At 38.7% G+C, this 23332-nt stretch overlaps 1 protein-coding gene across 1 annotated transcript in view; it reads right to left on the reverse strand.

Annotated features, from left to right (window-relative positions):
- Positions 1-22288, reverse strand: part of Dkk2 (dickkopf WNT signaling pathway inhibitor 2) — a 91339-nt gene extending 69051 nt beyond the window's left edge. Inside the window, exon 1 of the mRNA XM_051185489.1 lies at positions 21991-22288. Coding sequence (XP_051041446.1) covers positions 21991-22212 — 222 coding nt within the window. The 5' untranslated portion in view covers positions 22213-22288. The remainder of the gene's footprint in view (positions 1-21990) is intronic.
- Between the last annotated feature and the right edge of the window lie 1044 nt (positions 22289-23332).

The following is a 23332-nucleotide window of genomic DNA, read 5'->3' on the forward strand; positions in this document are numbered from 1 at the left end:
AGTTCAGAATAATTCATGAAATTACACTTCAGCAAGGGAACGTGCAGCTGGGTGAGGGCAAAGGGACAGTGATATTTTTTAAGTAAAATAAAGTATCTGAGCCCTTGCTTTGACACAGTATTGGAAAGGACACTCTGGAGTTCAGATCAAAGTCCAACCAGGAATCCTGTTGAGCACAAAGTAATCTTTGGCTTTTGGCTAAGCTGTAGTATTCCTTTAAATGACTATTTGCTGTCCATTTTCTAGATGTCTGGAATCCGTGAGCATTCTCCTAGAATTATAGAGTAATAACACTTCAGCTCATAGCAACTTTATCTGTATCCCTCAAATTTGTGTTTCAAATGGACTTATTTTTCTTGGGAGTCCTGTAACCATCTGTGAAGTCTGCCCTCACCCTACAACTCAAATCATTTACGTGTGTGTGTGTGTGTGTGTGTGTGTGTTATTCCTTTAATTTAAATTACTTGATTTATCTATCAGTAAACTGCTTTCTTGAGAAGCAGAACACAGTGATACTTAAATGTAATATAAACAATGGATTAACTTTTTGTCTAAACTACAACCATGACTATTGAGTAAAACCTGACAAAATTATTAAATGCTTCTCAAGGTGGGATTATTAACCTTCTCAAGGTACAGGTTAAACTTTAACAAAACAACTGAATGTGAAAGCCATGAGGCAATAGACAGTTTTTATTACTTTTTTTTCTAGATCAAAGTAATCTACCAAGCATATATATGCCAGTGTTTTTCTTTTCTTTCATTTTCTTCTATTTTTATGAGACAGCGTCTCACAATGTAATAGTGACTGACCTGGATCTTGTAATATAGTCCTCACTGGCCTCGAACTTACAGACATTCACCTGCTTCTGCCTCCCAAATGCCTAGTCTGTATTACTGTTTCTACAAAACATTTCACTGTTATGAATTTAGAAAAACACAGTATTGTGTGCAAGCTTATTTAAGCGACATTTGTTTCTATTCTATGTTACTGGCTCTTGAACAACCATCATGTCAAAATTTCTAAATATTGAGGGAATATACGTGAGTAAAATCTTATTTTCCACAATTTGGTATGATTTCTGTGTCATCATCTGTTGATCAGGCACAAGACAGTGGTTTGTGTAATTGTGTAGAGCCTGAACACACAAATCAAGCAACCAATACTGTGAGTTATTTCCTTTGAAGTGGTAGATTTGCTTTATTCATTTCCAGAGAAAATTCTCACTGAATAATCAAGTCTGGACATCCTTAATGTATTTAACTGCCATTCTTCCAGGTAATGTCCATGATGTCCATGAAGAAAGTAGCAGTTCAGCTGACTGCCCAAGTATTCCTCCCAGAATACCTCATCTACTGTAATGCAATGTTATGTAAACTTTAAAGTTTACTTTAAAATATTTTAACTTCTTTTTTGCTGAAACTTAAGAATTCCTACCCTTCCCATAAAGGAAAGAAACAGGTTTAGTAACATTTAGAGTAAAACAAGGCAGGAGCATTATTTCTAATTATATTTAAGAGACTTCACCAAGCTTTTGTCAGCTTCAGTATTAGCTGCTCAGGAGTTTTCACTGCTTTCATTCATTACAAGTTATTCCATATGTTTTTTTGTTGTTCCCTGAAAAATGACAGCAAAATGTAGTGACATGCCTTACAGAAGGGGTTGATTCTGGGGGCAATGACAGAGATGGCGGAGAATCATAGGGATACAAGAATTATATGTCAGGCAAATGTCCCAGAGGGTGGGGAGTGTGGGAGTGTGGGAGTGGGAAAGGGATTCATCACTAGCCAGGGAGGAGACTCATAAAAACTTTAACTGTATTCTTTAGTGTCCAAGTTCTTTTACCCAACATTCCTTAATATTTCTTACCATTATGCTTTCAACATAAGGCCTCTAAAAATACTTTTACAACAATCTCACCTCTCTTTTTTCCAACCTAATATTTTTATTCATTATTTGGGAATTTCACACAGTGCAACCCGATAGATCATACTCTCTTCCCAGGCCCACCTGCCACCCCTGTGTCCTCTCCAAAAAGAAGATAGAAAAATATACCCAGTCCAACTTGTGTTACCCATATACTCAAGAAGCATGGGCAAAATCCCAGTCGCCAGGCTCTTAAAGAAAACTGAGACCTTCCCCATCTCTCACCACACACCAGGAGCCATCTACTGTGCAGAACTATACTTTCAAAGACATTTGCTTCTGACTCTCAGAGGGGAAGGTACACACATTGCCTGGTGATCCTCAGATGCTTTCTTTGTGTTGACTTTTTTTTATTACAACAATATGCTTAAGTGTTTTAGGCTATCAAATATGACTGCAAGGCCACCATCCAACCCAAGAATTAGGATGTCCCAGTAACTTGTTTCTAATTAGAAATACCTTCCACATCCCAACTCCCTTCACTCCTTCCAAAATTAACACTGTTCTCCATGTCAACTATCCTTTTATTAAGTAATTTGAACATTTAATGTGCTATATATAATGTCATTACTGCTGTACTTCTGATCCTCATTATATTCCTTTCTTCCTGTAAATTCACTTATACATCTCCAATCCTCTCTAACTCAACATAATGTGACCATACCATAGCCTTACACATTAATTGGAGACAATAAACTTTTAGGCTGTTTTCTATCTTGGTATTACAAAAAGTACTTCCATAGTCAACCTTAACATGCTCATGTATTTCTCTGAGTTATTCTTAGAAGAAACCTACTTAGGTCATGGTGTATGCAAATATTTCAGTGTTTAGAATTACAAGATATGACCAAATGATTGAAGTGACTTCATCCTCATGAACCATGCATTAAAGTTTCACATGTACACCTACTTATTTCATATTACCAGTCTTAATTTTTGAATATCTAACATTATAAATTAAAGGATCTATATCTCAATTTTCATTTTCTATTTTAAACTAATAAGATCTATGCTCTATTCTAACACTTATTAGCTACTTTTATTGGTCTTATTTGTGGGCGTTATCCAGTTTTACAAGATTATATAGCTCCCTAGTAACACTTAGAAAGATATGTATCTCCCTAGTAATGTCTAGGAGAAATGTCTAGGGATTTACAGAGATTTATTGTATAATCTAGACACTAATTTCAAGTAATATCAAAGTCTGGTAAGTTATTTATTCTAAATACAAATCCAAGTTAGTGCCAGTTTTCTACTTTCTTTATAGTAGAATTTTATTTTCAAAGGAGATAGATTTAATTTTTATGTATAGTAACATTATGAGATAGTGTTCCAGTATAATTTTTCTCACATGGCTACCCAATGTTTTCAGCATCATTTGTAAATATTGCCTTATTCCCCCACTGTTCTTTATGTCAGTTTAGAGCTAAGTCTCCTAGTCTGTTTTTTATTGGTCAGTGTTAATGTCAGAGTGCCAGTTGATAAGCTGTGCATTTTTTTTTCATCTAAGCACACAAATTCTGGTTCCTATAAGTGGGATGGGAGATTGACTAGAGGTTGAGACAAAAGAAGATAGTTTAAATAATTTAAATGAGATACATTTTTCTTCAAATGTCTGTGAACTATTATAGTGGGTAAGTAAATATTGGTAATGTGGGTAAAATTAGAGACTCAATAGTCATGATAAAAATGTTATCTACAATAAGGAATGTGATGAATATGCCCTGACACTTTTCAAGTGATATAATTTTCCTTAACCCTAAACAATGAGTCAAATTAGAATAAAGGTATTTGAAAATCTTAGTTTAGGATCTGAATCATATATTACCATAACATTGTTTAGGTACTAATATTAGCTGAATGTATGCCCAAGATACAGAGAAAGTAAAACATACACAAAAAAACTAAACAAATAATTTGAAAAAACATCAAGAAAATAGTTGTGTATGAGTTTGATGTTGGTTTGCCACTAAGGCAATGTCTCACACTGCCATTTCTCACTACCACAGAACAGACTTTTCACATTCCTTTCTTTTTATAGGGTATGGTTAACAAATGATATTTCAGTAATTTTTCTGCTTTGCAGTGGTAGAGTTGATGATTTAATTGGTTTCTAGAATATCCATTTTTAAATGTTATAAATGTAAACAGATAGAACAGATGCAAGACTATAAAATAAAGATGTTTTTCACATTTATATGAGGTTATTTTCTTAGAAAGATCTGCTTTGTCTTGTGTGTATCTCATTCAGCCTAATTTAAATCCCTAGGATAGTGTCCTGTGGCCTTCTATGAAGTGATACCTTAAAAGATAATGGCCTTTTAAAGCTAAAAATGTATTTTGAAGATGCAGGCAAGAGACTTAATAGCTTAAGAACTTCCCTAATGGACTGAATATGGATGATGGGTACAAATGAATCTACAATTTTAGAGCAATTATCGAAGTAGATCTTCCATCAGTTGAGACATAGAAACCAGGGCACAGGCTAATAAAGGTGAAAGACAGAATTTTGGATGTTCTCAAAGGATTATCGATTCCTGGAGCTGTTATGTGGCTACTTGAGTTAAAAAAGATGGTTTATGCCTGGAGACACAAATATGAGAGTCATTGGTATATACAGGCATTTAAGTCTAAGTCATCACTAAGTCGGAAGAAATGATAAATAGGATTAGTTTGTCCTGGTTTATTCTGAGCAAGGTTATGTTGTATGATTAGTCATTCATTTCCCTTACTACTTAGCTTTTAAAATGAAACCACGCTCTGTGATGAACTTTGAACTCACACTTTTTGAGAAACAGGATTGCTCTTCAATATGAAATGATCCTTATGGAATCCCTCCCTTATGGCAAGGGAGGGATCAAAACACTTAGAGATGATGCTAACTTTCTGATCCCAGTGTAGTTGATTATCTGCCCCTGTTAGTTTCAGTGGAATCATGTGACTCTGTGCGGCATAACTGAATGAAAATAGGTAGGTTTAAGTAATGAAAGGTATTTTTCAAGTTTGTGTTTTTGTGAGAGAGAAACAGAGGCAAGGCATAAACTCCATGTCTGGGTTACCATCCATACCATTACCACCTCCCCACCCCGCCTCCCCACCCCTCCATCCCCTCGCCACACCCTACCTCCCCACCCCTCCATCCCCTCACCACACCCCGCCTCCCCACCCCTCCATCCCCTCGCCACACCCCGCCTCCCCACCCCTCCATCCCCTCGCCACACCCCGCCTCCCCACCCCTCCATCCCCTCACCACACCCCGCCTCCCCACCCCTCCATCCCCTCACCACACCCTGCCTCCCCACCCCTCCATCCCCTTGCCACACCCCGCCTCCCCACTACTTGGCTATACTCATTATTAACAACTCTTTCAAAAGATGGGAAAGAATGGAAAAGTTCTTAAATATTGTTTTCAAAAAAAAAAATAAGTAAAAAGAAGGAAAAGAAAGGAAGGAAGAAAGAGAAAGAAAAAGAAAGAAGCCACCATTTAAAACACATCTGGGCTCTGCACCAGGAAATAATTTCAGAAAGACTGAAGTGATTGTGTAAAATATTATGCAGAAGGAACAGATAGTAGGTCTCTTTGTTGCTCTATTTATGAAACCTTTTACTTTCACAGTAGCATTTGTCAAATGCTCTGAAATGTTTAACAAACCTGTCCTGTTTTCTTCATTGAAAAATGAGCCTTATTTGAAACCCTTGAAGACTTCCTAAGCTGGGCATGGGATTGCTCAATCATCGCCCATGATTACAAAAACCAAAACCACCCATTCCAGTGCAATTTTTAGCTTTGTCTGTTTGCCTTTTTTTTTTTTTCTTCGTACCACAGAATTGTTTCTCTCAGTGGGACAGCTCCACCCTGTTGAGAAGCACCCCAAATTCTAAGAGGTGAAGGGATATGCCACGATGGGCAATACAGAATATAAATGAAAACCAAACACTTGGCCCCAGTCTTAGACCAAACCATCTATATCCTATGTCTGTGCTCCCAAACCATCTATATCCTATGTCTGTGCTCCATCTAAGTCAGAGGGCGACAATATCACCTAAGTCTGTCCAAGCGATTTGGTTAGGGAGGTAAAGCTGTTGTCCTGGGAAAAATAGCATTGTCAAGCCATACTTCCCCATGGAGGGGAATGTGGTGTCAGAATTGCAAGAAGGTCCAAATCAGGACACCTGTGTGCCAGATCCACCCAGCTGCACCCGAGGGCCAGCCAGCACTGCCTGACGCCATCTGCTCAGCACATGAAATGCCAGTTTCTTGCTGGAGATGGGTTTGAAGGATGAGAGTCTTTAAAGAGAAAGCTCACAGCTAGGCTGTGACATCCCTAAACTTTCTCACATTTTAAAATAAACAATTTTAGGAAGAGAGGATTAAAGGCTTATGTCTGAGAGATGACAAGGAGGGTATATTGTGAGCTACAGAAGTCTTGTCTCAGAAGTTCTCCTTCAGATCGGCATTTGGCTTTTCACTCTGGTGACGGATGAAGTATGACCGTGTTCTTGGAAAATTCCAGGTGTTAAGCATGTGCACATTGCAAACATGCTCTGTGTTCTTGTGGCTGGGTTTGCAACAATCAGACCAGCAAGGGAATAACTCTCTTCTCTAGCTCATCAGATACTGAACAAGACCCTTGGCCCACACCTTCACTTCCTGTTCAGAAAAAAACATGGCAGACAATCCAGCATCCAAAGAATCGTGGGTACGTATTGCCCTTCCCCAGGACACAGAACACTAACACGTAGAAAGAACAGTCTATTTCTTTGGATTTAAGGGTTAAATTCCTACAATCCATCAGCATATCCCTATTTAATAATCCATCTCCCAGTAACTATGGGTAATTATTCTGTATTTAAAATATTATGGTTTTTTTTTCACTTAGCCTTTGGGGGTGTTTTGCTTTGTTTGTTCTAATTCTTAGGGAGATTTAGAACATGCATCCTTTTTAGAATTGTCTTCCAGGGATAGAAGACGGGAACTTTAATCATCTTCAAAATTTATAGGCCAAATTCTATGAAGTTATATAAATTTCTAAATCAAATCAAAGCTCTGATATGTTGAGAACAACCTTTTCCACATTTACAAAAATGAGAAACAAAGTGGGCTCCCCACTTAATCCAAGAAAGCAAAAACATCTTATATTTTAATGAGAAAATAACCATGACCTTAGTCCGTAGGACCATGGACATCAAATGCTAATCTTGTACATCACCTACAAGGTCACTTTTTATACCAGCTTTCTTCCCTCCTCCCTCAGATTTTTAGAGAGTGCTTTGCAGGCCATCCAGAAGCGGTAGGTTATAGAGATATTATGTCAGATTTTAAAGGGGGGGAGTAGGTGTTCAACCAATGTTAATCGTATACAGAGTCTGGAAGAAAGGCACCAACTACTTCTTAGCTATCTGATGACACTGACACTAGATGGAGGGTGTTGCTAAAAATATACAGGACTTTTCTAGTGAAACCACATTTGATGCCAGGCTGCTTTGTGCATGGATAAACAATCACTATGGTTTGCATTTATTCTATTTGATTTGTGTGTGCTTGAGTCACAAGCAGCTGTCCGTGGTTTGTTCCTTCCCCTTTCATGTATCTTAGCTGCAGACTATCTCTTCACCAGATCCCTGCCTTCAAGCCCACTGTGATGATTAGCACTGGCACTTTTCTAACCCTGATAGCATGGGTTTGAAATCAATCATCCCTTCAGTACTTTGGCCCTGAACTTTCTTAAGACATTGTAGACAGTCCTTGAATCTCCAGAATGCCCTCTCCCAGCATCAAAGCATCCTCTCCATCCAGTCTCTGGCTTTCTGCAAAGTGAACTAAGCTTTTTCAAATTGAATTATTGGTGTGGTTGAGCTACACTATTCTTTTTTGATGTCTCCTATGAACCACTGTTGTATTAGGCCATCAAATATAGTTTTTCTTTTGTGTTGAAAGCTTGTGTTTTCTAACAAGAAAAATAACAGTATACACTCCAATCCAATTCGTAATCCATCAGTGGGTGACCTTTACCCTAAGACATGCAAATCAGCCACTTGTGCTTTTAACAATCAATGGACACTAAGTTCCAACTACAATGCCCCAAAGCTGCTGTGGCTAGGACCCCTTGTTAATGTCACTTCAAGAGTTTTGCTAAAAGTTATTTCCTTCTAAAACATGTTGGAGAAGATACCTGTGGAACAAATAGGCAAGCAAGGAAGTTTATGAGGATTTCCAAAATATTTTGGAAGTATTTATTAGCTGAGCAATTCCAAAGACATTTTTACAGACTTAAGTTCAGATTTTCTCTGGTATTTTAATATATTTACATTTAAAAGAAAAAGCCTTCTTAGAGACATTGTTTTCTTGTTCCAGTGCATGCATTTTAACTGACAAGTTACATGTGAAGTGTCCCCTGTGACCAGATTGGGTGCGACCTCTTCCTGCCTTTTCCAGGGAGAGCAAGTAGGCTTGGGTGGGGAACATACTTCTAACCTACACTGGAACATGGTGACTCTCTCAGAAATGGGAACAATCTTATAAAAATTCTTCCCGGGTTTTTACTGGAGACACGATTACAAGATAATACTAGAAAGTTTCATTTTTAAGTTTAAGATGTTATAAAGCCAAATGAGAGTTTCCATGTTAAACTGGACTTGAAAGGGTTACAGATATAATATTCCCTTGCATCAGAATGACCTGGGGAAATTTTTGGAACAGTTTTTGGAAACAATGCTGTATTTTGATTTTTGACATTGTCACTGAGTATAGACATTACATTTATGAAAACAACAAAAAGCCACTATGAGCCAAGCATTTTCAATGGGATATACTAATCAATGTGCATGACATTGGTTACAGTCACAAATTGGGGCCACAAAGAAGTAAACTTGTGGGTTACTTCTTAAGCCAGTTTCTGATCTACAATTATAGGAAAGAAATTCACAGTGGCTAATTTGGAAAAATAACATGCAAATATGCTTTTTGAAATCTATAACAAAGTTTAAGATATGCCCTTTATCAAATTGATTTCTGCACCGTATTTCAGTCCATGTTCTGTTCCCACACTTCCCAGTGGTGAGATCTTGGGCCCCTGTGCTTGTCATTGCTTCCATTGATCAATGCTGAGATCCCCACCAATCCCACACTCCATTGTTGTTATTTCTTCCCATACTTCCAATTCCTTGTAAGCTGCCTCCTCCCACTCAATTTTTCTTTGGTATTTTGTAAATTATAAAATTAGAATCAGACTTTCTTGGGGAACAGCAAAACATTTGAAAAGAGGAAAACAGTTCAATTTTAACTCCCATTAAAATATTTGGGAAATAAAAGGCAGACCTCACGTTTTTAGTTTTATTTATCACTGTCATATTTGGTGCAATCAGATCTTTCATGACTGTTTAGGGATGGCCTTATTCCTACAGGTCATTCTGACTGTCCATGGTGCATCTGCAATGGTGCATCAAGAATGGTGAAAATGGCTTCATTGCATCTTATATTAATATATTAGTAAGGATTTCTTTCACAGTGGTCAATATCCAGCTTTGTGTCATTCATGAAAGCAGAAAGGATAATGGTTTTAGTTTTATACAATTGAAGTGAGATAGATAACTATGAGAGTCAATTTAAATATGCATTCTTTGAAGTTGTCCAGTCTCACTTATATAATACATGAATCTGGGAACATCTGTCAACCTCAACATTTCAATGGATTCCTCAAGTACACCACGTTGGTTTCATTGCTACATACATCCAAAGGATCTGGTATAACATATGTGCCTAGTAAGTTCTGGTTAACTGGGATCACAGTGCCTAATACACTTTAAAAGGAAGCGAATAATAAGTTGATTGATTTACCTAAAGAATTTCACTACATCTGACTTTTCAGGTGTATCAGTGAAAAGATCTTTAGCTGGTTGCTCTGGCCTCTGATATATATGTGGTGGCACAATATAATAATAAACTATCTAGACTCAACCAAGACTGGCTTTATTTTATTTTGTTTAGTTCTGGCAATGCTGTGAACTGCTCTGAGAATTTTGTGTATCTAAGGTAAACACTCAACTAATGAACTACATTCTCCACCACAAGACTGCTTGACCTAAAGTCCAGTTCTGCCACTCCACTCATGCACTATATAATTTGAGGGACTAAGTAGGGGAATTGATGTAACTATGTGAAATATCAATTTATGCTTTAGAAGTGGAAAGATGTTGGAAAATAGGCTAATCTGATTTTAACTTTAGAAAACTCACTTCAGAGATGAGGTGAAAGACATCTTGCAGAAGTATAAAACACTAAACCAAATAGCTTATATTACTTCCCTTTCCCTTTGCCAGTGTAGAGTCCCATTTGATGGGTTTTTAGTAGATTCTAATCATTTTATTTTCTTCATTTTATTGAAGAATGGTCATATTTATAAAAGCCATTACATGTTCTCATTTAATGAGGAAACCAGAAGTCATAAATTATGCTCAGAGTAAACTAAATTAGGACTATTTACTTATTTTGCATAACACTTTTACCTTACAAAAACACCATGGAAAATCACAGGGGAAACCTAGATCCACATTGCTAGGTTTAAAAAAGAAAAGGCAATGTCCCGTATGACTCCACGTGAGTGACACTGCTGAGACCATCGTTTTCACTAGTTGGCAGGGGACAGGGAGGACTGAGAAATGCAATGGCCTAAAGAGCGCAGAGGCTAAGGACCTACTGTCACCTTATTTTCTGCTCTGTTTTCCTTGAACACTAAAATTGTTCAGAAGGTCAGATCTTTTATTATTAAAATTAATAATAATTTTGCAAAGAAGCACACCAATTTTCTGAAAGTAGTTTAACCGTGATATTTTCCTATGTGTATTCATTGTATTTATGACTGAGATTCATGTAACATGGATAATCGGTTACTATGGTATTGAGGAGGACATTCCCTTTTAGCTGAGTAATATATGTTCAACCACTTTGAAAAAGAACCACCCACTTTTTTTTCTGTCCTGCTTGATGTTCATTAAACTTGGCTTCACAAGGAGTCCCTTCTCTGAATTTTATGAATTCTAAAACGTGTGATCTATTATGTGTCCAAAATACAGCACTCAAGGAACGCATCTTAGGCATGATAAAAGAAAAGCAAGGTTTTTTTTCCCCTGGAAAATCGCAGGCAGAACACTGTAGTGCCACATAGGGGAGCTGCTTATAAGATACAAGGATAAGAAAGAATGAGTATTTATCAGACCTGTGAACATATTACCATGATACTGAGATTTTTAAAGGAAAGCTCAAGAAAACTCAACCAGTAGGCCATAAAAAAATTAAAACCTGCAAATACCTTCCACTCTCGTTCTCTTATACTTACACCCTTTTCCCCACAAAATTGTTAATCTATCAACATGGAAACTATAGTCATAATTTCAGAGTCATAATTTACTTGGGTTGATTGTCTAACTCAGAATTGACAGTCATGAATTTAAGATGAAAATGTCAAAGGTCCTCTGTAAAGCAGCTTTCCATGATATTAACTGCAGAGGCAACTGTTTCTGACTTATACAGACAGAACATAAAACTACTGGAGATGAAATGATAAAAAAGCATTGCGTGTTAACTGATATACTTGAGGTCTGACATGCGTGCATGCATGCATGTGTGTGTGTGTGTGTGTGTGTGTGTGCGTGTGTATACATGTGTCCAATCTTCTTTCAAGTTCACCTGCTATCCCATGTAGAAATTATAACCATGTTCAGTATCAAATTCTGGGAAATAGTATGGTAGTGCAGATGAGGTGTAAATAGAAATAGGATGATAATGTAGGGCTTACAGACGCCAGCAATCTTGAAATAGCAAAGACCAGTAGCTCGTACTCACATATACTAGTAGGGAGAGAGGAAGACATCTGCAAGTGAAGAGAGCCAGCATATCTGGGTCAATAGCAGTTATAATAAACTGCAAGAAGTTTGAGAGATGGGTGCATCTCTTCACAGAGCTTTCTCTCTAACACTATCAGGGTAGTGTCTGAATCTTCAGGAAATGATGCTGCTTAGCCGGGCATTGGTAGTGCATGCCTTTAATCCCAGCACTAGGGAAGCAGAGGCAGATGGATCTCTGTGAATTCGAGACCAGCCTAGTCTACAGAGTGAGTGTCAGGAGAGGCTCCAAATCAATACATAGAAGAAACCCGTCTCAAAAAACCAAAAAGAAGAAGAGAAAGAAGAAAAGGAAGAGGAAGAGGAAGAGGAAGAGGAAGAAGAAGAAGAAGAAGAAGAAGAAGAAGAAGAAGAAGAAGAAGAAGAAGAAGAAGAAGAAGGAAAGAAAAAAATATGCTGCCTGCCTGTGAGAATAGTACCTGAGATCATTGCTGAGCACAACTAATAATTCATTGGCTCAGTATTACTCAAACTGTGGGGTTTGATCACTAATTCAAGCAGTGATGACCAACATTTTTAAAGCAGCTGGGTGAGGGAGGAAGAGGAGGAAGAGAAGGAGGAGCAGATAATGTTAAAATTGGACAGAAAAGGAAAAAAAAATGAAATTTTAAAGTGTGCTTCCTTGCCAGTCATAATAGAGTTTATGCTTGAAACATTTTTGAGGAGTGTGACAGTAAAAGGTCGTACTGGATCACAATGTAAAATACATTTCTGACTCTGGAAGAAAAGTTTTAAAGCCGTTGGCCCTTATCCTAGTGAGGCTTGGACCAAGGTCAAGCAATTTACATCCTCTGCAGCCTCCATCCTTGCTTGCTTCCTTGGTAATTCAGGCGATCTCAGTGCAGGCTTCCTGCTAATCACACCACTGAAGTGTCAGGCCCCAGCAAGTATGCGAGGACACCACAATTACAGTATTTCCCTTCATTCATCTTGTTCATCCTGACACTGTAATCTCTGAGAACACATTTGAATGTGTACACATTTACAATGGTTAAAAGAACTATGCATAATTTATCTTCCACCAGTATTTTTTTTTTTAAGCAACTCAAGGCAATGAATGTAATTTTTACACAGAGATCAGACGGCACAGAGTTCACTGAAAATATGCCTTTTAGTTATTTGAAAGGCTTGTATTAGAGTCGGAGGACGCAGGTTCCAATGAGAATTCTTGCATCCTGGGTACTGTCTGTGCTGCACTGTTCTCAACCTCGCTATCTCAAATATAAGATGAGGAAGCAAAACTAAATGACTTCCTATGTGTCATTCAGGTATTAATTTAATATCTTGTATGAGTCCTTGAAAGATTTAAATTTATAGTTGATGAAATTTATTTTGATTTTTTTCCATAAATACATCCATCTTAACAATTGTGAAACACATAACAATGACCTTATTTGGTTATCAAATTTTCAAGCATTTTTTTTTTAACAGTAAGTTTGAAAAAAAGTTAAGACTTTACACTGAAATTTCAACTGACCTTTTAGGATGTAGCAAAAGTAAATAGTAATTTTTACTATCTTGCTCAAGGTATACAGAAAACAATAATCTGTTATTTAAACTCTTTTGTGTATTTTATCATATGTAACAGCTTACAAGCATAAATCATTGCTATGTATGGATTCTAACCAAGCATGATACTCTTTAACACCATATGTACCCACAGAGAAAATTTAAAATCATGCAAGTCCTAAGATTCCAAAAAAGGAGATTTTAAAAAGACAAAAATAGAGTGCCTGTCTTGATAGTTAACCCTTTAGCTTTCTTTTGTCACCAGGAAGGTGGTGAGACAAAACAGCGTGGGAAGCTCCATGAGCAGTCATACCTGAGTCTCACAGCCTATATTAGCCTAGAGGCTATTCTGACAGTTAAAAAAGGCAGGAGCTTGGTTGCCCAAGTCCTGACCATTTTATATTACGGTTGTATTTGTGTTTTGTTACTGATAGCTGATTTGTCATTGCTGTTTTTTCTGCTGTAGTTTCCAAAACCCTTGTGGAAAACCAGAGTGGTGGTAGGGGGTATCATCTTTAAGGTAGACACCCACATAAGTAGTAAATATTTCTAAAAATGGAAAATACCGTCTTTCACTGAGAGAAAGCAGGAGTAGGAGAGAGACAAACAGAAAGGGACTGTAAAAAGTGCCCATGTTTACAGGCAGATGACTACAGTTGGTAATCAGTAGAGGAAATAATGAGAGCAGAAACAACACAACATTAGAGACAGAAGAAAAACTAAGGCATAAAAATTAACAGTAAACCATAGAGGGCAAAGATGATTACTGGGGGAGACAAGGACTTTAGGTTTCAAAAGAACACCACAATGTGGGTCAGGCCACCCTTAAAGGGTGTGAAAGAGAGCACCACTGTTTGCAGATGACCACATTGCAGGAGATCTGAAATTCAAAATTTCCTCTGTGCTCCTATTTGGATGAAGGCTTATATTTCATTTTTGGCCAAATAGAAATACTATCAACAATCTATTATTTTTAAGAGCCCTGTTAAAAGAAATTTATTTATTACATACTTCTATGATATTATTTTAATTCTCACCATTATTAAAAATACTTCTAATTGCTGTGAATTATGATAATATCACTCATGGTGAAATTGTCAAAACTAGAGGGAATGGTATGAAAATAATCCACCTCCAGTTTATGGCTCCTTCCCAAAGACACAGCTGATATGCAAAAAATATCGGCAGGGCTCTGAATGTTGAGAGCCTAGATGCTCGAAAGCAGTGGAAGGCCTTGCTCTTGAGGGACTGTCTTAACTTTAAACAGCATCAGATTAATGTTGTTGGAGTAAACTCTATGAGCATGCTCAATTATTTTGGTTCCTGTGGTTAAGTAACTTATATTGCCTTGGGTATTAAAACCCCAACTTACGATTGTTTGCTTGAAGTCTGAGCTATTCTTGCTTCCAGACTCATTCCATAATTTGTCAGTTAACCAGTAATGCACTAGCTTCCCTACATACAGTGACATACTGTATGTAGCTCTTAATGTCAGCATTGAGAGAAATGTGACAATGTCTAAGATTCTTAATTGGTCATTGTTGTAGTTTTCACCCTTATGAGTGTGATTCTTCCCTCCGTGCATTCCACATAGTTTAACCACTTCTCCCTCACTTGCTAAGCGAGATGAACAGAACTTTCTTTGGTGCATGGAAACTTGATTGTACCTGTTTCTTTACAGGCTGAAGTAATGACATCAGCATACTAAGTGGAGACACTTCCTAATACTTTTCTAAGAATGATCCTCATTCTTGCCCATTCATGTTAATTATTATTGTTATTGGCCAGCTGTTATTATTATGATATTGATTGTACATATTTAAAAAGAGCTAGACATTAAATGACAGTTGTCAAAAGATTCAGCTAGATAGTGGTGAGCTGCCTCTCAAAACCAGTTAAGAAACTAGGATCTTCTGATACCCTAACAGAAGGCTAGAATACAGAAATCCAAAGAAAACAACAAAGCAATAAAACGTTTAAGTAGAGACAGTTCCTCCCATGTGCTATGAGAGCAAAGGATGCCCCAGCATGTAGCAGGCCTGGTTTCATGGATGTGTTCATGTTCTGAGATGTTTATAGGGGCATGTGCTGCTGGATGAGAAAATGGGAGTATTCAAGAACATCCCACTTTACTGATGCCACTACCGTAATTAGGTGGGAAAGGTATGGGTATGTGTCTTGGTTGGTTGGTGTGTGTGTGTGTGTGTGTGTGTGTGTGTGTGTGTGTGTGTGTGTGTGTGTGTGTGGTGTGTGCAGGTCTCAAAGAGGCCAGAAGAGGGCATCAGATCCCCTGGAAGTGTTGCTAAGGCAAATGTGAGCCACTTGACTTGCATTTTAGCAACTAAACTCTGGTCTCTGAAGCACATCAAACACTCTTAACTGCTGAACCATCTCTCAGGCTTCATGTTTTCTTTATGTATCAAAAGATTTCATTATTTCAAAAATTAAGGATATTAAGGTTAGCTTCAAGCTGTCAAGAAGATCAAAAGCATTAATGAAGGGTTTGTAGTCACATCTGACACAGAGTAGATAGTCAGTCAATAAAACCCCTTAGTAAAATTGAATATGTGCTCTAAGTATTTGCAAGCGTGTTTAAGGAAGTCATATTTAATGAGAAATGGTTCCTCTTCTCACCAGGACATATCTTCTCCACATGATAAATCATACATTAAAAGTTGCTATCTCTTTCCCTCATTGTGAGGCTTTCATTCACCTCATCATGTAATGGATTTATTCACTTGCTGATTTTAAAAAATCTGTTTTATACATGATAGGGCCATTCAATGAGTAATTTTCAAATAACTTGAATTTAAACTATTTTGTGTGCTACATTATAATACATTAACAAATAAAGTAAATTTGATGCCGCTAAAGGTTTGAATGAAGAAGTGATATACATTGGTCCTGTTAATTTGCTATGTGAACAAGTTATCTAGTAATCTCTTAAAATTTTACTGTTTCCATGAGGTCTTATTGCATTGACCTTTGCATTTCTAATTTGTAGCCCACAGCTAAATCAAAACTAACTTCAAGATCTCACAAAATTATCTGCCATACAGATTCAGTGTCTCTAGAGTAATACTATTATAGCTTAAGCTAATGACTTAATTAACATTACAGTAATTTCAACATAAGATTGAAATCACTAATCTTAAAGATCTCTCTGATTCAATGTACCATTAACCAGAAAATAATTCACAGCATACACTTTCCAGAATGATTCTGTCTAGATATTGGTGTTGTTCATGACCTCCCTGTTATTGACTTGGAACCAAAGTAGGCAGTGACCCAAAGTTGTCATCATGACACACTCATTGAAAAGCCATTATTTTAAATACTTGGATGGTGACTTTTATCCTGTGGACAGATGTTCCTATTTTGTAAAAAAAAAAAAAATACTTCCCAAATTTTTTATCAACTAACCTCTTTGTTTGAGGGAATGGTTTGAATTTACTTTAATAAACCAACAATGAGGCAAAATATGATGCCTTTTTCCAGTTTCTATCCATAGTCCATAGAAAAAGAAGAAAACTATTAATATCTTACCTGAAACCCTAGTACTAAATTTCGTCATGCACTCTATATTAAATCTTTCTATGCAACCTTAAAATGCAATGCCAAAGAATGCAAAAACAAATGCACTAAATATTGCTAACAATCAGTTTGTTTTGATTTTCAGATTTTAGGGGAGCATTGATAAAGAAAGAGAAAGAACACCAAGTTGGGTGGTGAGGAGAATCTGGGCAGAATTGGAGAAAATTAAAGAATATGATTAAAATATATGACCGATTTTATCAAAAGTTGACTGAGACTAATGCAGATAATATATGACATAAATCTTACCAGTGATCAGGTAAATAACATGAGGTAGATTTATCTCTTTTTTATAGATGAATACAAGTAACTAGAGCTATAAAGAGGCAAATCAAGTTTAGTACATTTTCACAGAATTGCAGGAAGAAACAAGATTGTAATTCACCTTGATATTACCTTTATATTAAAGAATGACTATGCATAAGATGGCTGACTTCAAATGGTAAGTCTATTAATTATATATCTCTTCTAAAACTCCATAGATGCCTTTAATGCACATTTTAAATGATTGCATGCATAAAATGAGCAGGCACAAACATTTTCCTAAAACGAATATACCGTTACTCATCTACGACATTGCTCTAACTTTAACCATAGTTTTGAAACAGTCAGAAAAGGAGGGAAGAGGGCAGAAATCTATATCCGGGGGAATAATAAAAAAAAGTCTACACTCCGTCAGAGTCACAGCTGGAGTGAATTTAAGTAACCTTGTCCTCTTACTCACTCTAGTCTAGCACAAAAATAAAATAATGGATGCTTATATTTTAGATTATTATTAAGACGCTTCTTCTGCTAGTCATGGGCAACCTTCTGCTTGTGTCACTGATCCATTTTACAGGACTTACCATGATGCAATATAAATGTAAATTCTTTCAAAATACTTTAAATAATTTTTGAAAACTTAACTACAAAATGATACACATGTATTGTGATATCTAATAAGTGTTAGCAGGTTATTTATTTCTTAGCAGGGAGAAGTTGAGCTAGGGTTAAAATAAATCTCGGATAATTTCAGAAAGTGAGGCAAGCCGCTACAAAGAAAAGACGCTGTAGTAGTTTATTTTAGTAGGGGCTCTCCTGGGTTTTCACAAATGCAAATAGATATTGTATTTTTATTAAAGAGAACAAAATCTACCAATATTAGTGGTCTCTAACCAAGTCTGCCAAGTTCTAAGTTCAGCGAATTTCAGTAATTCTCTACTCAAAACATAATTTCATCCAAGCAACTATCCTTCAAGTATCCAAGTTCTATTCAAAAGTCGTAAAATCGAGATTACGTTAAACTAGCTGAAGACTTTTTACAGACATGTAAAAACTTGCTTGTCAACTTCTTAAATATAACTATCTGTCACTGTTTAATCTATCACTTTTAGAAGTATTTGAAATTGCTATAGCTTACATTCAAATTAAATATGTCTACTAAGAAGAGCAAATAAGATGTAACAGAAATGCTTAGAAACACCAAACTAGAAGATTTTTCATTCACACATAAAACACTGAACTGTAAAGGATAAAATGAATGTTTAATTGCATTGGTATATTTTTCAGTTTGTTTCAAATGCGGCTTATAATGTTCAACATGGAAAACTGTAAAGGTGCTATTAGGCAATGGCATAAAAATATTTTTCACATGGTTTTGAAGATAGTTTTTAAATCTACTTTTGGCTTCAAACAGGTGAAATACTTCCCTTAGGAAGTGACATACATAAGTATCATGTATGTATCAGTTGTGGAAATTGATTTATCCTTTGCATATATTCAGCATGCACTATTTTTTAAAACCCATTAGCAATGCCAGAAGTGAAAGTTAAATTAAAAATTTTGAATAAGTCATCAAAACCATCCTTCCTATTTATTTTTGTAGCAACTCCCTATATAGGACCACCCTCCACTTTCCTTGTCACTTCCCACCATGGTCTTCATGGTGTCTTGGGAAGTAAGCTTTAGTATTTTCTATGAAAATTCCCACCATAAGTGAAAATAGTGCCCTACACCACCTCTGGCCAGCAATATGGTTTTTTTGTTTCTTGTTTTTTCCTCTGTGTTCCTTCTTTCTGCAAATGCAAGGGTGTGTTTTCTCTGAGTAACTTACAACCCACACACATTTCCTACAGAAGATGAAGCATGTATAAATTAAGAATCCTTCTCTTCCATGATGTCAGGCTGAACCGATTCTGGGAAACCCCTGAGCTTACCCCCATTTTCTCTTTAGTGGATTAACGAATCATTACATTTCTTCAAAACAATCATTCTGAAATGGCAATAAAATTTGTACTTTAGCTCCCCAAATTCTGAACTTTTAAAATAGATAATTGTTAAATTTCAGTTCACTAGAAAGATGATCGAAGACTAAGTTTATAATCGCTTGATGGGAGAGAGGTTGTATCCTGGAGATTACCCCCCTGTATCTTAAAGACAGATATTACAGTGTTATCAGTCACCACTAATGGCCATGGTGACACTTGCTTCCAGTCTTCTCAACTGAACTTTGTTATTGTGGTGGGCACTGGTTACTGGCGCTGCTGTTCTAGAGAAACCCCCACCCCCAAATGCTCGCGGAAAAAATAAAAGCAGCTTCCCTTCTCTTGGGCTGCTTTTCTAATTTATACCCTATATTATGAGTACTAAGACTTTTGGAGACTGTGTATCCGTGGAATAAAGATTATAGAATAATAAATGTTTAAATAATTCATTTCTCTTCTTCAAGGAGTCACTGCTCTTTTCATGAGAATCCACGCTTTAGACGAAACCGTGAGCGGGGAGACAGAATACGTACAATATAGTCCCCCTAGCTACTCTCTACCCTCCTGCCACCCACCCTGACCTTTGGTTTGGCTTACTCTGAATTCCAGCTGGCTGGACTTTTTCACAAACCCACTGTCACATTTTAAGAACCTCTTAATTATGGGTAGGGGTAGGAATCCATAATGAACTATATATTATACACTAAGCTCTGAAGGGTGCATCGGGAATTCAACTTATTTACGAAATAAATAATTATATATTCAATTTTAGGAACTGAACTGTGGTTGCAAATTTTTAAAAATTGTAATTAAGGAGGTTTTTAAGGAACAGAAAAGATACCCATAGCTATCTGTCTACAGATATGTTAGCAAAACATAAAGGATAAGTTAGACTCAGGGATGTTCTTTAGTCCAATCTGTAAGGCACTCTTGGCTACTGGCTTAACAGGTGATTTGATTAGAGGAACATCATGAATTAGGGCCCAAAATTAGGTCATATGTATATTCACATTGCAGAATCTTCCCAGATATGCACTGATTAGAACAGAGGTGTCATGTTCTTCTGTTCTTGGAAGAGTTACAGCTCTCTCAAACTAAGAAAGTGGAGTGAAAAGTGCGCATTCTGCTGTAGATTATCTGTAAATGTCCCCTCCGCCCGGGATCCCAGCTCATGATAAACTTCCAAAGAGGTTAAGTTAATTGCTGTTGAAAATGTTGGGGTGTGTCCCATGGAAAAAGAAATGGTAAGAGAGGTGGCTACATTGATGCGGATATGTGTGAGAGAGATGGGATGTGCAAAGATCATGTATGTATGTACACATGTACATATCCAAATAGACATAGGTTTTTACTTTCCTTAATTCTTTTAAAGTCCTGGGATTGAAGATGTTGCAGTCCTATAAGAGAGGAGCTGAAATGTTTGGTAGTTCAAGACCCTGGGAAACATTCTCAAATTACAAAAGGAGCATGCAACACACACACACACACACACACACACACACACACACACACGCAGACCATGAGAGGGCAGTAGGGGGCCAAGTTCAGGCCCCAGTCTTCCCTGGCTGTTCAGCATTAGCTGGCAACCATCCCTCTGCCTCCTGAGCTGTGGGCAGCTGCAGTTGATGACAGCGTGCTGAAAGCCACCGGTGCAGCCTGCATTTCCAAGGAACCAGAAGTGGGAAAAAAACCTGCATCAAAAGAAAAAAAAAAAAAAAAAAAAAAAAAAAAAAAAACCTGCATCTGCTGAGCTTGGAACTCCCTCTGTTGTTGACACTTATGTGAGGTGAGGTGCTTGTGCTGTTTGTCAAACTGGCTTTCGATTTTGGCTTCCCACAAAAGGATCGGAAGGTGGAGCTGTGGTGATTCCCAGTGCCCACAGAGCCCCCTCTCCTGGCCACTGAGCAAGGACCACACTTGGTGCCCAGTGAGCATGCTTGCTTCGCTCTGTGTGTATATAACCCTTAACAAATGACTGTTGCTCTGTCTACCCGTGTGACAGACACCAAGACACCAGTGTGAAGTTCCCTCTCTCAAAATCGGTTTTGTTAACACTGCTGTGTTGCAGGCACCTAAGAGGCTGTCGTTATCACCTCATTATTATTTTTTCCCCATTCCCAGCTGATGTATGAGCAGTTCTACTTGAGTGAGAATGTGAGTCTATTCGAGATCTTGCCTGCCAGTGCAAAGAATTTGGCAGAGAAAGAGAACGCGAAAGGGAACTTCTCTGCAGTGTAAAATGTTTAGGGCGCCTGGGATCCATATTCACAGTGCACTATCACATCCCGCGCTGTCATTTACACCAGTCGTGCGTTTTGGGAACACACACACACACACACACACAGACACACACACACACAGACACACACACTTCATTTAAAGACGGAAAAGCAACGGGCCCTGTCTTCCAGAATTGTATTAAACAAGTGAACACCCAAAGCGCTTAGAATCGAGGCTAGCACATTCCAGTTGCTATGTAAGTTGCTGTTCACATCCATTGCATCCGAGTGTGAGCTGGAAGGACCATTCTGGCCACTTTGCCAAAGAAACGTACTAGATCTTGAAAAGTACCCATGTCTCAACGCAAATATACCCCGCCCCTGCCCTAAACAAACATGGTAGAGACCAGCAAATCGCCCAGGTTCTGGTACTCATGCAGACACCCAGCTTTATGAACCCCCTCCCAAGTAGCCAGAAGCGCCACACCTGGCTGGGGTAAGGCTTTTGACTCTTTCAGGGCGCAAAAGCAAACTGCAAGCGCAAAGCTCTGGCCCCTACTTCTCCTGGCTGAAGAGTGTGATTGAGGGAGTTTCCTACCTGCCCCAGGCTTTTGCCCTTCTTACTGCCGCCGAAAGCCAGACCTTGGTTCATGCCCGCAGATCGATTGGCAGCCTGAGCAGGGGCCTCTCCTCCCAGAGAAGACTTGATGGAGTTGAGTTTGGCCCGCGAGCTGCCTAGCTGTGAGCTCTCCACCATCAGCACCGCGGCCAGTAGGAGTAAGCATCGGGATGAATCCTTGCCCCGCATCAGTGCGGCCATCTCCGAGTGAGGGGTTCCCGCGGTGGGGTGGAGCCCCGAGAGAGAGACGTGAATGCCAGGAGACGGAGGACGCCGACACTCAACCCCTCACGTGGGGTACGTGGGCTCCTCACTGACACGGTTTCCCCAGCCCTTCTTGGACCAGACACCCAGGACTTTCCAAACTCAGTCTCGAGCTTCCAGCCGGGAGCAAACGCGACCCCAGAGAGACCCGCTCCTCTGGCGGGCAGGAAGTTCTGCAGTCCCTGGAAGCAATCAAAGGCCAGGCGCCTTCTCGCCAAGGAGGCGTGACCCAAGGTGCTGGAAGACCCAGCCCTGCAGATCGTACCGCGGTTGTCCCTTGTGTTCTGCAACCTCTGAGTTCTCTCCCGATTTTCCGCGATTAAATCCTTCCTCTTAACCACTCAGTGCGTTTTCCCCAGCTTCTGCTCCTTAGGCCTCGGTTGCTGTTCTTTCCTTCCTTGCACTTTAGCTCTCGACCTTTGCACCAGCCAAGTCCCTCTTTTCCAAGGCAGCACGCTTTCTAGCTTTCTAACTGGTGATCAAGAGTCGTCTGCCTGACCAGAATCCGGAGATCTAAAGCGAGCCAGGTCCCTACATGCGCACTGCCACCTGGTGCGGTGAAGAGTTGACCCTTGCTTGGTTCAACACCGGGCCACCAAGCACAGCCAGCGGCCAGTGATACAGTGATGCTCTGCGCCCAGGGCCAGTGTTCCTTCTGCTCTCCCCCGCCCTCTTCTCTTTTTATAGCTTTCACAGTGGGTTTTTCCTCCGCCCCCAGTTCAAGAGTGACAAAGAGTGAAAACGTTTCTTTCACCCCCACCAAGCTCCCGCCTCCCTTCCCCCAGCAGGCGCTTTTCTGGGGCTGTCTTTCCTCCCCCCCCCCACCTTTCCTACCCTTCTACCCCTCCTTCTCCCTGCAACTGAAAACTTGGGGTTCACCTCCAGAGCACCATGGGATGGCTCTTCGTGGCTGATCACTGCTCTAGTAGTGACTGGGAGTTTTGAAACGGGCGAAAATGAAAAGTTGTCCCCATTTGTGACAGCTTAGTTCCCCCACCCAGCACCAGCCTCCGACTAGGAGCCCTGGAAAAAGCCCTGTAGAACATCTGTAAGTTAA

The sequence above is a fragment of the Phodopus roborovskii genome, unplaced genomic scaffold, assembly GCF_943737965.1.
Source record: "Phodopus roborovskii unplaced genomic scaffold, PHOROB, whole genome shotgun sequence".
NCBI lineage: Eukaryota > Metazoa > Chordata > Mammalia > Rodentia > Cricetidae > Phodopus > Phodopus roborovskii.